This window comes from Falco biarmicus, chromosome Z (genome assembly GCF_023638135.1).
Source record: "Falco biarmicus isolate bFalBia1 chromosome Z, bFalBia1.pri, whole genome shotgun sequence".
Lineage (NCBI taxonomy): Eukaryota > Metazoa > Chordata > Aves > Falconiformes > Falconidae > Falco > Falco biarmicus.
The window spans coordinates 73,648,867-73,662,448 of record NC_079311.1 but is presented as its reverse complement, the minus strand read 5'-3'; the positions used below and the strand labels follow the sequence as shown (position 1 = coordinate 73,662,448).

The following is a 13,582-nucleotide window of genomic DNA, read 5'->3' as shown; positions in this document are numbered from 1 at the left end:
TGGTTTGGGTTTGTTTTTTTCTTTTTTAAAAGGTTCTTTTTAAGCATTAAGTGCTTTCCTCCCGCCCCTCTCCCGCAGGGCCTCAGCTGCGGCCAGGCGGCTGGCAAAGGCCCGGCCCCGGCGGCGCCTCCCCTCCGCGGGGCCGCAGCGCCGAGGGGTGCCTGCTGCAGGCCGAGCGGCGGGCGGGCAAGGCCCTGCCACCAGCCCCACAGGTTCCCCTTCCCAGGGCGCGTTTCTGCCCGCTCGGTTGCTGTGAGGCGGCGGGCGCAGGAACCGACCCCGCAGCCCCCCGCTGGGGCGGAAGAAGCGGGAACGAGGCAGCAACGGACGCGTCCCCTTTAAACACCGTCCTGTGTGTCCCCCCCGCCCCTCCCACGTGGTGCGGGGCGGGGATTCCGCGGCACATCACTTCCGTTTCTCTCGTGGTAGTGAGGAGCGGCGCGCGGAGTAGGACGTGAGTGTTGGGGTCCCCCCTCGCGCCCCGTAGGGGCCGCCGCCATTTTCTCCGTCCCCCGCCCCTGTCGCCGACTGCTGGGGCCTTGGCGCTGCCCGGCCGGCGCGGAGGCACTGTGGGCAGCTGTGTGGCGAGGCTTCCCCTTTTCCTCGAGTGCCCGCTGTTGCCTGCGGGAGGGTTGCCCCGCTGTGGAGCGGGCCTGGGGCGGGAGGAGGAGCCGCTGTCGAGGAGAAGCTGCCATGTTGGGGGGGCAAAGAGGATTTGAGTGAGGGAGAAAATGGCGGCGGAGGACCGCCTGGCTCCGTTCCCCCCTGCGCCGGGATCTGATCCTGCCCGCTGACGACCCCCGACCCTTTTTTTTTTTTTCTGCACTGCTTTTTGTGGCCGCCGGCGGCGGTGCCCTGCAGCCCGCCTGTGCCACCCTGCCCCGGCCGGCGCTGGGCGTCCTTGATCGCGCTCCCGCCTGCGGGCCCTCGCTCCTTTCCCAGGGGGGGTAACACGAGCTGTGGAAAAGGGGAATAGGGGAGGAAAATGGCGGCTGGGATCCGCCTACCTCGTGTTCCTAGCTCGTGCTGGCCTGTCTTTCTCCTTTATCTTTTTCTTGTCCACCCTTGGCCCGTCTCCTTCCGCCCTCGCTCTCGCTGGTGCTTTGGTGTCTCCTCGCCCTCTGCCTGCCAGTCCCCTCCCGAGGGGCACCTACCACCCCACGTTTCTTTTTGCTCCAGTTTCCGCCTCCACCTTCCTCCATGTCACTCCCTCATTCTGATGAGGACCCTGAGGTTATGCCCTGCTGATGCCCGCGCATCAGTCTTTTCTTGTTCGGCTCCACGATTTCATGTTGTCTTTGTGCTTATTTTTATGTTGTCCCATACCGGCTGTCCTCTGCCTCCATCCTGCAGCGTGGCTTCTGTGTGCTTCCCCACACCCTGTTTCATTTTTAGTGTTACACGTTTCATCGTTGTGCTCCAAGCTATTACGACAGAACTTATCCTACTTTGGAACCACGTTGATCCACTAGCATTATTCGGGCTCCCGTTTTTTCATTTGCAAATATTTTTTTTTTCACTACCAGTTTAAGACCACTGCTATTCTTACACCACCCCCACCACCACCCCCCCCCTCCCCCCCCGAGATATGCTTCTTTAATCTTTTCTTAGCCTTTCCTAGCTGTAGTTTATTTTATACACTTTCTCTCTGGGATGCTTATTTTTATTCTAAAAGAAGAAATGAGCTGTTTATTTGTTAGAATTGCTAGTGGCAGGCAAGATGTGCAACTGCCTTATCTAACCACATTTGCATACCAGAGAGATGTAGAAGCGCACCTGGCAGCATTGCATTCAAAGAAAGCTGAATGTCCACTTGTCTGGCAAATGAATAGGCTCTAGTGACTGATGTGTTGAAGCTGCAGTGGAAGTGTTGAATGCAATACCGTATATCACTGTAACTGTGGTGTTTTGCAGACTTTTGGGTTATCGATGGGAACTTCAGCTTCATCTGTGACGATTATTTAGTGTGTTACTTGCAAATCTAACTGGTCAAAATGCCCATGTAGGAGTACAGGTAATGCTAGGGCCTTAATAGTTTATATTTGTGACTGTAATATGAAGAATTCAACTGGAGGACAGTATTGTGTTGTATTTTTTACATCATGGTTTCTGCCATATCTAGGGTTACATGAAACTGGTGAAAAATTGTCCCTTTGTAAACTGCAGAAAATAAAACATTGCATTTAATGCAGTCGTGACAAAAAGGGGAAGAGGTAGAAGAGGTAAGAGTGATTGAGATCTTATCTACAATATGTATTAAAGCTTGTATGAAAAGGCAGGAAGGTCTTTAGGGGAGGAGTCTGAACAAGAAGAGACTTTGCAAACAGTTTTGAAGATGGCTTTTCAGCTGTAGTGGGATGTATTCCTTGTATAGTGTTCTCACATTATTTTTCTCTTCCTAGAATGCCTAAGTCAAAGGAACTTGTGTCTTCAAGCTCATCTGCAAGTGATTCAGATAGTGAAGTTGACAAAAAGGTGAACCTTACATGCAGTTTATTACTACTGTATTAACTCTTACGTTTCAGACTGGGGTTAGGGAATTAGGTGAGCATTATGTCACAACCTGCATGTCATTCCATGTAATTTATCAGACAACCCAAAACACCTGTTCTCCCACCCACCCCACACTCCCCAACAACTACAACAACAAAAACCACCACCTGAGATAGGGTTTGGTGGATAAAATGTTTCTGCCTTAAGTTACATTTTGTTCTCTCCAGAGTTTTCCATATGATGTATCTAACCACAAGCTTCCTAGAATTCTTTGCTGCTTTGTGGGCAAGTGATAGGAGGCTTCTGTGTAAGCTGCTCTGGTGGCAAGAATTTGGACTAATTTTGGGGATAGCCCCTTCTCCCTCCTTTTGGTATCTGGATTACTTATCCAAAAGAAAAACATTGACTTGCCTTGTTCTCCATGTACTGCTTGCTTATCTTGTTTCATGTTCTTTTTCTCTGTTTCAGGTTCTTAACGTTTACTGTAATACCATCTGCTAGTTTCTCACTTAAAAGTTGAGCCAACCTGAATGTCTTTGAGTTGGTTAATTTTAACATATGTTGACTGTTTTAAATGTATAAATTGAGTGTTCTCTTTATTTTTAATAGTTACTTAATTTATAAGTTTGTATAGATACATCAGTTCTTATGAAAAAAAAAAAAACAACCCAGAAAAAAACCGAGTGAGTTTATCTTTTTAAGAAATCCTAGGTGGTAACACAGATGTCAGGTCTTCTAATGTAGTATGTGTAGAGACTCAGTCTTTACTGAATTGGTTCAAACATGATGTGGTTGCACTTTGCAAATTAAGCATTCTGTCAGATCTTGAAAGAAGAGAAAAGGTCAGGTGATTTTTTTTTTTTGATAGAGAAGTGTATTCCTGAATAGACATAGTCTAACAGTACTTCAGTGGGCAATAACGTGGGTTCTGTTTTTTTCTATTATAACCTTCCATGTGTGTTGTAACTGTCTGTCTTTAAAAGAGGTTATCAAATACAACTGTAGCAGGTGAGACTAATTTTGGTATCTTTGTATTACACTTTCCTCCCCTCCTTCCCCTAGGCTGGGCATGGTCACTATATAACCATTAGTAGGAATGATAATTTTGTAGCATCTGCAGGTGATCCGATTACCCTGATGGAGGTAATTTCTAGATCCTTCATTAGCTCATCTGATTTTTTTTTCTTTTTTAGAAGAGTTGTAAGCTGTCCTGCATTTTTTTCTTGCACTCAGTAGAAAGGAAGGTGAAACTTCTATCAGAGTCCAATTTTTTTATTAAAACTACTGAACCAAAAGTATTACTGTGCAGAAAGAATAGGATTTTTGAAATGTATGCTGGTCTAATGTAATTCTCTTTGAAGCCAAAGTATTATGGTGAACTTCACTGGGAACAGAATTAGGCTTATTTGAAGATACTTCTTTTTTTTTTCTATTCAGTCTAAATATACAGTATTGGATTCTTGGCTTCACAGCAGGAAGGTGATCACACGCATTGCATAGCAGTAGTTTGTGACCTCTAACGTAAACTTCTCTGTAACTTACAGAACAAGTTGTGGTTCATGCTCTTCTTTTTATATTTTTGCTCCAAGGCGAAGCGGAAAAAGCAAGTGACTCCCGAAAAGCCTGTAAAGAAACAAAAGACTGGTGAAAGTTCAAAAGGTGCAGCGTCTTCTAAGCAAAGCAGTAATAGAGATGAGAATATGTTTCAGGTAAAACTGTTAACTCTTAGAGCCCGGTTAAGGTAACATGTTACATCATACTCAGTATAAATTTTATGAGGTGGTCTGAATATCTTGGCAGCGTAGCACTTCGTCTGCTGAAGCCTTGGACAAAGGGAATTACAATGCTAGCATGCAGATGAGATGCTCAGAAAAAGCATTGTCAGGTTTCAGCAGAGTAAAAGAATCTGAGCTGTAGCAGTAGTTTTAATGCTGATGTCTTTGCCCTTGGTAACTCTGGGTAGTCATTTTGTTGGTAAATGAGGTATTTACCATGAGTATACTGTAAATATTAGATCAGGACTGTCTCTCCATGGAAATGTTTTTTAATCAGGGCTCTTGAAAAAAAGGTTCTTGGAAACCAAAATATGGACTCTTCATTTGTATTTAATTAGGTCAAGGGCAGCTAGGCTCCTGTATTGTAAGACAGCGTCTTGGAATAGGTTTTGCTTGTTCCTTTGTTTTATGTTGCAGATTTTTCTCACTGAAGAATGAGAAAGGTTATAATTCTTGACATTGTCCTTGTTTTTAAGATGGGATGAATGTACATTTTTCAGTGACAAGATGCATTTGTGAATTCAAGGTATTGTAGCTTCTGGGGTTAGCTCAGGTGGTAGCAGTGTGCTGAAAGCTGTGCGAGAATATATGTAGCTCAGAATTATGTATTTTAGGGGTGTGGATCAAGGCTTATTAAATGTGCCTGGAAATTAAATTCTTAGAGACTCTGATTCTTAAGTTACTGAAAGGATATGGGAGAAGTGGCTAATAAGATGGCCTCAACACTGAATAAGGGAAAAGAAATGGTGTGGGGCTGTAGTTGTGTGAAGTAATATGGCAAAAAACCCAACCAACTTTTCTAGAGAGATGACCTGCTTAACTGATATTGTAATACAGGGCAGTTATTTTTAATGTATCAGTTCTCGCTTTCCTCTTTGTGTATAGTTGGGAGTGAGAGCTTCTGTTGAAGGCAATGCCTGTACTTCCCCATTGAAGGAAAATTAAACTTCTAGTTCTGCTGGGGCATGCTTTGAACCATGTTGGAAAAAGGAGATAGTGTCTTCTGTATCTTAAGAGGTGAATTGCAGTTAGAGCTCAAAAAAATTATGTATAAGCTTTATGCTGTATGTATAATAAGTTCAAAAGTTCCAGCCTTGGACAAAGCTGTTAAAATTTTTACTGCTCTCTTGATGCAAAAAAACCCCAAACCTTTTCAAATAAAAGCAGAACTATTTGTGTGATCTGTTTCTTTCAATCTTTTTGACCTAAGATAATAACAAGTTACTAAAATAGGCAATAGAGGAGGACTCTTACACTAGTCTAAGAACAAGATTCTTCCAGTGTTGAATATAAACCAGAAAAAATATTTGAGTATCACCTTGACCTAAAATGTCAGTGTTACTTAGTCTCTGCCTGCCTTTTAGTTAACAACAGTATTTCTTTTAGGTGGCTTATTGTGTTGTGTGAAACATTGTGAGCTTTTTCATGCTACATCAGTTTGTGTGGGTTAAGGAAGATGCAACTGTTTCAATGTAGAAATACCACTGTAGGTCTGAGGATACTTGCCCTCTCTCTACCCCCTCCCCAGGAGAGCATGCTGGAAGCTCTAGTTGCATGTTGATTTTTCAGGTTGTGTGTTTATACTTGAAACTCTCCTTTCTGCTCTCCCGCTGCAGTAAAATGATCTGTGATGTGCAAGTGACTTTGCAGTATAACTTCCCAGTGTGGCTTCAATAGATGGAAATCAGGCTGTAAAGCATTCACAGGATAATCAGAAGTTCTGTGGTGTCCATACTGTGTGTGGGAGTGGCAGCAAATAATGCAGAACTTTGCAACTTGTTGTTCTACGTTCTCAGGCTGCATTCTTTAAAGTATACAGCTTTCCTTAATATAGAGCTCATTGTGATGGCTGTATTCAGAAGATTCAGCATTTCCGTGGAGATGTACATTTCATTATTTTTGTTTGAGACTAGTGTTGGTATAATGATACTCTTGAAACTGATTATGAAGAATAGTACAAGTGTAAGTACAAGGGAATTAATTCAGTATCAGAGATCAAGTGTATTTTTTTTTATTTACATGTCTTGGCCTTTTTAGTTTTTATAGGTAGCCTAGTATACCTTGGAATTTGTTACAGGACTTGGGTGCAGTTGGGGTGTGGAAATTTATCCTCCTCCCATTTGGCATGTGTTACTAGGGGCCTTAAAGACAAGCAGTATTCATGTTAATGTGGAAGGGTTTGGTGTTGATACATTAGATTCCTGTCCATGGCTTCAAGCCAACATGAGCTCTATATCGTGTGCTTTGGTTAATTTGACAGATCCTGTCATCTACCTACGCTTGCTTTGGGTAAGGTGTGTTCATGCTCTCAGGATGCAGTATTAATGACTACCCAGAGTAGAACCACTTTGTGTGATCAGGCATTTCACTGAAATTGTTACTTCGAAAGTTGCCCCTCTCTGTGTTGTCCTGCTTGTCCTTTTTGTTATTATGAAGTTGGGGTTGTGTTTGCTTTTTTTGACTTGTGAGAAATAAGTGCTTTGGTTTCCCAGTATAATGTCTTTATCATAGGCTCCTAAAAGTAGATAAATATATAAATTTATGATGCTCTAGAAAGGTGATTGGTTTAGCACATTAATTCTGAAACCTAGGTGGTCACCGATGCATTTCACAATGGATTTGTTGCGTTGCAGATCTTGCTGTTGACAGGAGTCTTTATTGTGCTCCTTCTAATGCTGTATATGCAGTTATCAGCTAAGAAAGGATGCTTTTTTGCTGTTTCTACTTCCACAGTTGTACACAGTTTAATCAAGCCTGTGGATAACTGGCTAGCTGAAAAGGGTCACATAGACATAGTCCAGCTGGCTGGACAAAAATGCACATCGCTCTCAGCTTATGTGAAGTAAAGCAAAAATACACTGTCTTTGGCTGTTCTTGTTACACAATAACAGGAAGATCGCGGTGGGAAAAGAATGTTGCAGGTGGGAACAGATAACTACAGAAGAGAAACTAGGGGCGGGCTTGGTATTTAGGCAACTAACCAATAATGAGCTTAACTTTTGTAATATGTATGAGCTAATTATAACAAGGCATAAAAGGTGACTGTAAGGGACAATAAACAAAGTCTACTGATCACTCATATTGAGTGACTGTGTCTTCCCTCCGTCGCAACACAAGCTGAACTGGAAATAGGAGTAACTGTGAAGAAGTGATTGCTGAAACTCATAGAGGAAGTCAGCTGCATAGTGTGAAAGGAACCAAGACACAGTACAGTGCATTTTATTCTAAGGAACGGAAACATGGAAATAATGCCCTTCATGTCTTCTGATTTATGTAATTCAATAGAATAGTGTAATCTAAGGAGCTGTAATATTTAATAAAAAGCATATGAATTTGTCTATGGAGATTGAACTGCGGTAACTACACAGCTATAAATCAATACAACCCTTGGACACTGCTGTGGTTATAGAGATACAGAGATGCTTAGATCAGTGAAATTATTCTAGGACTGTCAGCTGCTGCAAGAAAAAAGAATTGTATAGAAATGACTCTGTGCCAGAATTGCAGGTAACTGTGCATCAAGAAACATTGGTTTACTTAAATAGTTAAATCAAGTTTTTAGTTGAAGTTTTTAACTTAGATGTTAATTGAAACTGTTCTTCAGAAGCCTAGTTAAAGCTTTTAGCAGTAGCAGCTTTTGCATACAGTTCAACTAAATGTTCAAATTTGATGGGAACACTCAGCTGAAATCTAGACAGTCATGTAAGACTTAATTTTAGCATTTTCATATGGAGCTGTTTCCATTTAAGGTGAGACTTAACTGATTGAGTAAATGTGAGCTTTGCATTATTGCCCTTTGTCTTACTGTAGTTGAATTAAGACAAAGTCTTGTCTTAAAATTCAAATCCTAACCCCTTTTACTATATTTGCAGCTGTAATCTGCTATATTGTATCAGGTTTTTTTTCTTAAAGCAAATCTGGAATTACTTGGCAATGCACTAATATTCTTTGATAGCCCTGGAAAAATAAAGGTGTTGCAGAAGCTACTGCTTGAAGCTGTTCTTAATGGTGACCTTAAAAGTCACTGAAGTGTTAAAGGGTAAACCCAAGAAACGTTGTTTGTGCAGGCTACTTAGGATATTCTTTGTCAGCAGCGCTGATGGAGTTGGGCATGGTACCAAGTCTGGTCTGAAAGAACTAAGCTACTATGACATCATAACTTATTTTTGGATGTTATATTTGTAGTACTGTGAAACTATTTAATAAGTCAATCAAAAAATACTATGTTATAAACTGTAATGCCTTGTTCATTTTAAAGGATACTTTGAAGTAGAGAAACTGCTTCAGGCTTAGGGAATCTAAAGATGTCCAAATTGTTTTAAAATCAATTTTAGAGTTAATTTATCATGATCTGCATAAGAAGAAAAATTGCTTTAAGCAAACATAAAGCATTTTTGTTTATATCTATTTTGTGCAATAGTAGCTTATGACTTAAACCTCTGTTAATGATTTTAGTTGATTGGAGAGTTGTTCAGCTTTTCTGGTCAGTCTTAGTGCTAGTAAGATGTGTTTGGGCCCTTGTTAAATTTGTATCGAAGTGTGAGATGCATAAATTAAGGAAATTGAGAACTAAAGTTAATGTTTTTTCAGGAAGGAATATTCTATTTTAAAATGGTTTACTTCAGAATGTATTCTTTCTTCATAAAGTGTATCCAGAAGGTGCATGTAGTATTCTAAGAATTTCTCACATGAATTGTATTTTACTGTGGTTTTATTATTTAATTTCTGATTCTCAAGTTCACATTATACTTTGAATTTATGTAAACAAATAATTTTTTATTAAATTTGGAAAGACCTTTAATGAGCCTAAATGTGTAGCCTAAATGTAGACCCTATATGCAGTGTAAGGCATAGCTGTCACGTGTGACTGCACCCCCCTGGTCCCCTTCTCGCGCCCCCCCCCCCCCCCCCCAAAAAAAAAAAAAAAAGTGCCCTCATAATTCAGTTAAGCCACTGTAGTGCAGAAATTAGGGAATTTCAACGTCATTTCATACTATGCTACATGCTGGTAAACTTAAAGGATTTGAATGGTTTTTTTGGAATACCTGGTACATTGAAATAACCTTTTAACCATAGTTCCAGTGAAGCACCATAAGGACTTGGGAATGGGCACGGGACAGTTGGTGGCTGAGTTTCATTTCCATCTGTGTATACTGTGTTTAAGAAAAGAAGGAAGAAACCCAAACAAACACGAAACAAAAACCCCTTTAGAAATTGTGGTTATCTCATGTGAATGTGTAGTTTGCTTTCTGTACATATGGAATGGACTAAAATTTGTGAGTAGAGCTCCCTCTTCCCTGTTTGTTTACAACTGCTGTGAACAAAGATGGTTATAATAGAGGCAAAATATTTTTGGAAAATAGCGAATCAGTGGCTTTTGTAAAAAATAAGCATGTTAAGAATATAGGTACTTTTATTCTAGGAGAGCTACTTTTCTGTTGAGCATTGAATGCTCAACCTGTTTTAAGTCATTGCTTACCAGCCTACTGACTACTCTGGATTAAGCTTTTGAACTAGTTGTGTCTCTGGTGTCTAAAATAAGCTGCAGTGTGCTATGTCACATGTCCAAATCTGATACTGCTGGGAAAAGTGAATGTTGTAATATGTAAAATACCTAAAAGACCCTTATATGTGTTTTGACAGATTGGCAAAATGAGGTATGTCAGTGTCCGTGACTTTAAAGGGAAAGTCTTAATTGATATTAGAGAATATTGGATGGATCAAGAAGGTGAAATGAAGCCTGGCAGAAAAGGTATTGTTCTGCTTCATGTTACTTTGTATTAAAACATTGTCTGCGGTTTGCTGGATCAAAATGGATTTTGCGTATCAAATTTGTATACTTTCTTGCTACATGGTATTTTTAAAGTAGTATTTCTACTTTTCTATAGTTTATATTTTAACAAATGGTTAGTTTTATGTGTAGATTATAAACAAAAGCAAAGTGGGTTCATTGGCCTGAGTCTATTTTCCCAAATGGGTCCTCCATGATTTATGGAGGCATCAAATACAAGCAGATTGGGTATGGCAGTTATAGCCGAGCTCCCTGTCCCCCGCCCCCAACTTAATCAACACAATTTATTTCTTCTATTACAGCTGGATTTTTAAAAAAAGCTGAAAAGATTTAACGTACTTATTTGTGATAAGATGTTAATTTCTTTAGAACAATTATGTCATTGAATTGCTATCAAAATTTAGCTTAAAATCATTAAAACATTTAATGTGACTAATTTTGGAAAAATATGTCAGTATTTTAGTTGAGGTGAAAATACCTCATGTTCCAAGTTTTGGTATTTCTAATTTACAACACAGCATAAGCCACTGTACTTTTAATTGCTACTCCCATCCTTGCTTTTTGTGGCATGCCTTCATGGAACCATTTCCAGAAGTTTACCATCTGCAAGATGAGGATGCAAGGATAGCTGCAGTAGTAGCGCTCTTCTAGAAGTCATGTTGCTTCTGTTAGAAAAGTCTTCTTTTAATTGGTTTTCATATTGTGCCAAGGAAGTAAGCAACTATGAAACATTCTACCTGGAAATTGAAGATGTTTAATGTACAATCTATACAAAGTTTGTTACCTTATTCTGGTGTGTCTGGGGGGAATTCAGTGAATGCATGCTTGGAAAGCTTGAGGAGCATTTTCAACATTTTTTAAATAACCACTGAGAATAGGTTTGTATGAACAGGTGTACTGGTACTGTACAGGAAAACTTATTTTGGATTTGTTGTTGCTATGTAACTAAAAAATTACTCTGACTTTGAAGGACTTTAACCTGCTGTGTTTTGAGGTAGAAGTCTACAAGGGGCATAAAAGTTTGAGTGGCAAACTAGAATGAGATTTGATGGGTAGGCTAAGTGACAAAAATTACATGATGTAGGTAGAAGTGTTTACCAATGTGGCAAGAGGGTCTGAATTTTATTAGGATAAAATTAATAATAATCTGATACAGTATGTGAGATTAATGTTCTGTTGAGGCACTTAAGAGCTGCTTATCCAGCTGTCCTAAAAATGGTATAAGCAGTCCAATAAAACCCAGACCCTTCCTGCCCAGCCCCAACAGCTTAAATTGTGTCAGATTGTTTCAAAGAGAAGGACTGAACTGGGTGCACTTAATCTGGTTTGTGGTTCAGGGACATCTTGACATTTGGTCCCCTAATAATGGTTACCACACCTGACTTAATTGTTTAAAATAAAATCTTGCCCTTGAAAGACTGGTGGAAAGCTGCTTAGAGTAGCTCCATGCAGATTGCTTGCTGCTCAGAGATGTTGTGGTGCCCTGGTAAGACAGTGATGGTAGAAGAAGAAAAGGGCGATGAGCCCCAAAAATGAAATTCAGTGTTTCACTTGTTTACAAGTCCGGCTTCACCTACAGGGAGAAAGCAATGAAGGAAAGCTGATCAGTGATGGGGGAGAATGGCAGTAAATGGGAGAACCATCTGGTGGGAAGAGAGTATGAGAGGTAGGCCTGTGGGTCTGTACTTGCATAGGCCTGTCATAGAGGTTGTAGGGGAAGAATGAAGAGGCTAAGGCACAAAGGAAACATGTGCCTGGACTCAAGCCTGAGGAAGCAGATTTAGAACTGAGGACATAGGTTGTGGGGCACTGAATGATTATTGATTGAATGTCACTAGAAACTGCAGTGAACTTGAAGTGAAAAAATAATTTCCGTGTTGGTTTGTGAGTGTGAGGGAGTGGAATAGTTTCCAAAATGCTGCTTACAGTATGTGTTATATATAGTGCTTTAAAAAATGGGAGGAAAAAAACCCCAGGATTATGGTACTTTAAAAGTGCATACAAGTTCAGTCCAGAGGTGTGGCGCTTAGAAGCCAACAGGAATACAAATATATTTTCTTCTTCTCACCCAGGGCTTCTGAGCTGCCTTCTGTCAAGGCCAGAGGTCTATTTTACTTTCCATGTTTAGCTTAATACTTGTGATTGGATTTGTTACACCATACTAATTGTCTTTGTAATTTAAACTTGTCCAGAGATCAGCTAAAGCGTAAAAGTTAAACTGAAGTGTTCCAAATAAGTACTTTCACTTTGTAACAAAGATGGTTGTGGAAGTATCTCAAGCATTGATAGTTTTGACATAGACTTTGTGTATGAAACCAGTCTTAATAAAATTATGTAAGATCCTGCGCCAAAATTTTCTTTTTGTCTTAAGTGTTTGTTTTTAATGCATTTCAGGTATTTCTTTAAATCCAGAACAGTGGAACCAGCTGAAGGAACAGATTTCTGATATTGATGATGCAGTAAGAAAACTGTAAAGACAAAGCCATACAGAAACTTCTATCATTTTCATTGTTCTAAGCAGTCTTTTTACATTGGCTTTAGTTTTCTAAAATATTGTTTTCCAAGCTATTGTATATTTGGATTGCAAAACGATTTGTAAGATGAATACTTTTTTTATGTGCATTAAAAGTGTATTCTGAGTGAGGCTATTTGTGTATACTTTACTAAAAGGAGATGTGTTGCTTTGACCTCATGTTGTAAAATAAACAAATCAAATAATATGTAAAGCATACTTGTTTATGGCCTTTTGATCAAAGATGTTTGCTGATAAGGCCACTTAATAGCTTTAGTCTTCTGGTTTAGTTTCAGTTTAGTTATCGGTTAAAATGAATTTGTTTTCTGAGGAGATTTCTGAGAATGTCTGCATTTAATTTTTTCTTTTATTTCATACTCTTTGGTATTTCCCTGACAGCTTTCTGCTTTAAGACTTGATACAAACAGTGAATACTTGGTAAAACACATTTTTGTAGATAATTTTGAATACTGTATTTGCTAATTTACCCTATTTATTCAGATGTAAACAGTCCTGAGTATATAGATTTTTTTTTTGCATTACTTGCATGAAGTGTTATGCTAAATAATAACACTTGCACACAAACCACATGCTATTTCTTCCCAGTTTTCTATAGCTTGCTTGACTTAGAAAATACAGTTAGCCTTTTTTTCTTGGACCCTAGACTTTAGAATGCAATGCATAAACTTTTACAGTAATAGACATACCTCAGAGTAAGTATTTAAAAGCTCCAGATGTGGTTATTAGTTAGGTACCTTTTTCAAGCTTTGCATTAAATTCATTCTCGAACACATACTAACTAGTTATTCTATAGAAAAGAACAGTTAACGTGTCTTTGTAGGGCTTTTGTTTGTTGGAGAGTATTGCGTAAACGATGCTTCAATTAGGCTGTAACACAGGTTAAACAGTCAAACAGGATTAAAATTGCTTCAGCTGAAGTGTCTGGCTGTCGTGCTTCTGGCCTGTCCACACTGCCTGCCCAAATCACTTAACTTGGCCTGTTTTGTGTGG

General features: G+C 39.7%; 1 protein-coding gene across 1 annotated transcript; it reads left to right on the top strand.

Annotated features, from left to right (window-relative positions):
* The first annotated feature begins 303 nt into the window (after positions 1-303).
* Positions 304-12,788, top strand: SUB1 (SUB1 regulator of transcription). The gene is made up of 5 exons (XM_056324755.1): positions 304-454; positions 2,403-2,475; positions 4,083-4,202; positions 9,912-10,020; positions 12,454-12,788. Exons 2-5 carry the CDS (start codon positions 2,404-2,406, stop codon positions 12,531-12,533), a joined length of 381 nt encoding a protein of 126 aa, XP_056180730.1. The 5' UTR covers positions 304-454; position 2,403; the 3' UTR covers positions 12,534-12,788.
* Positions 12,789-13,582: the final 794 nt, after the last annotated feature.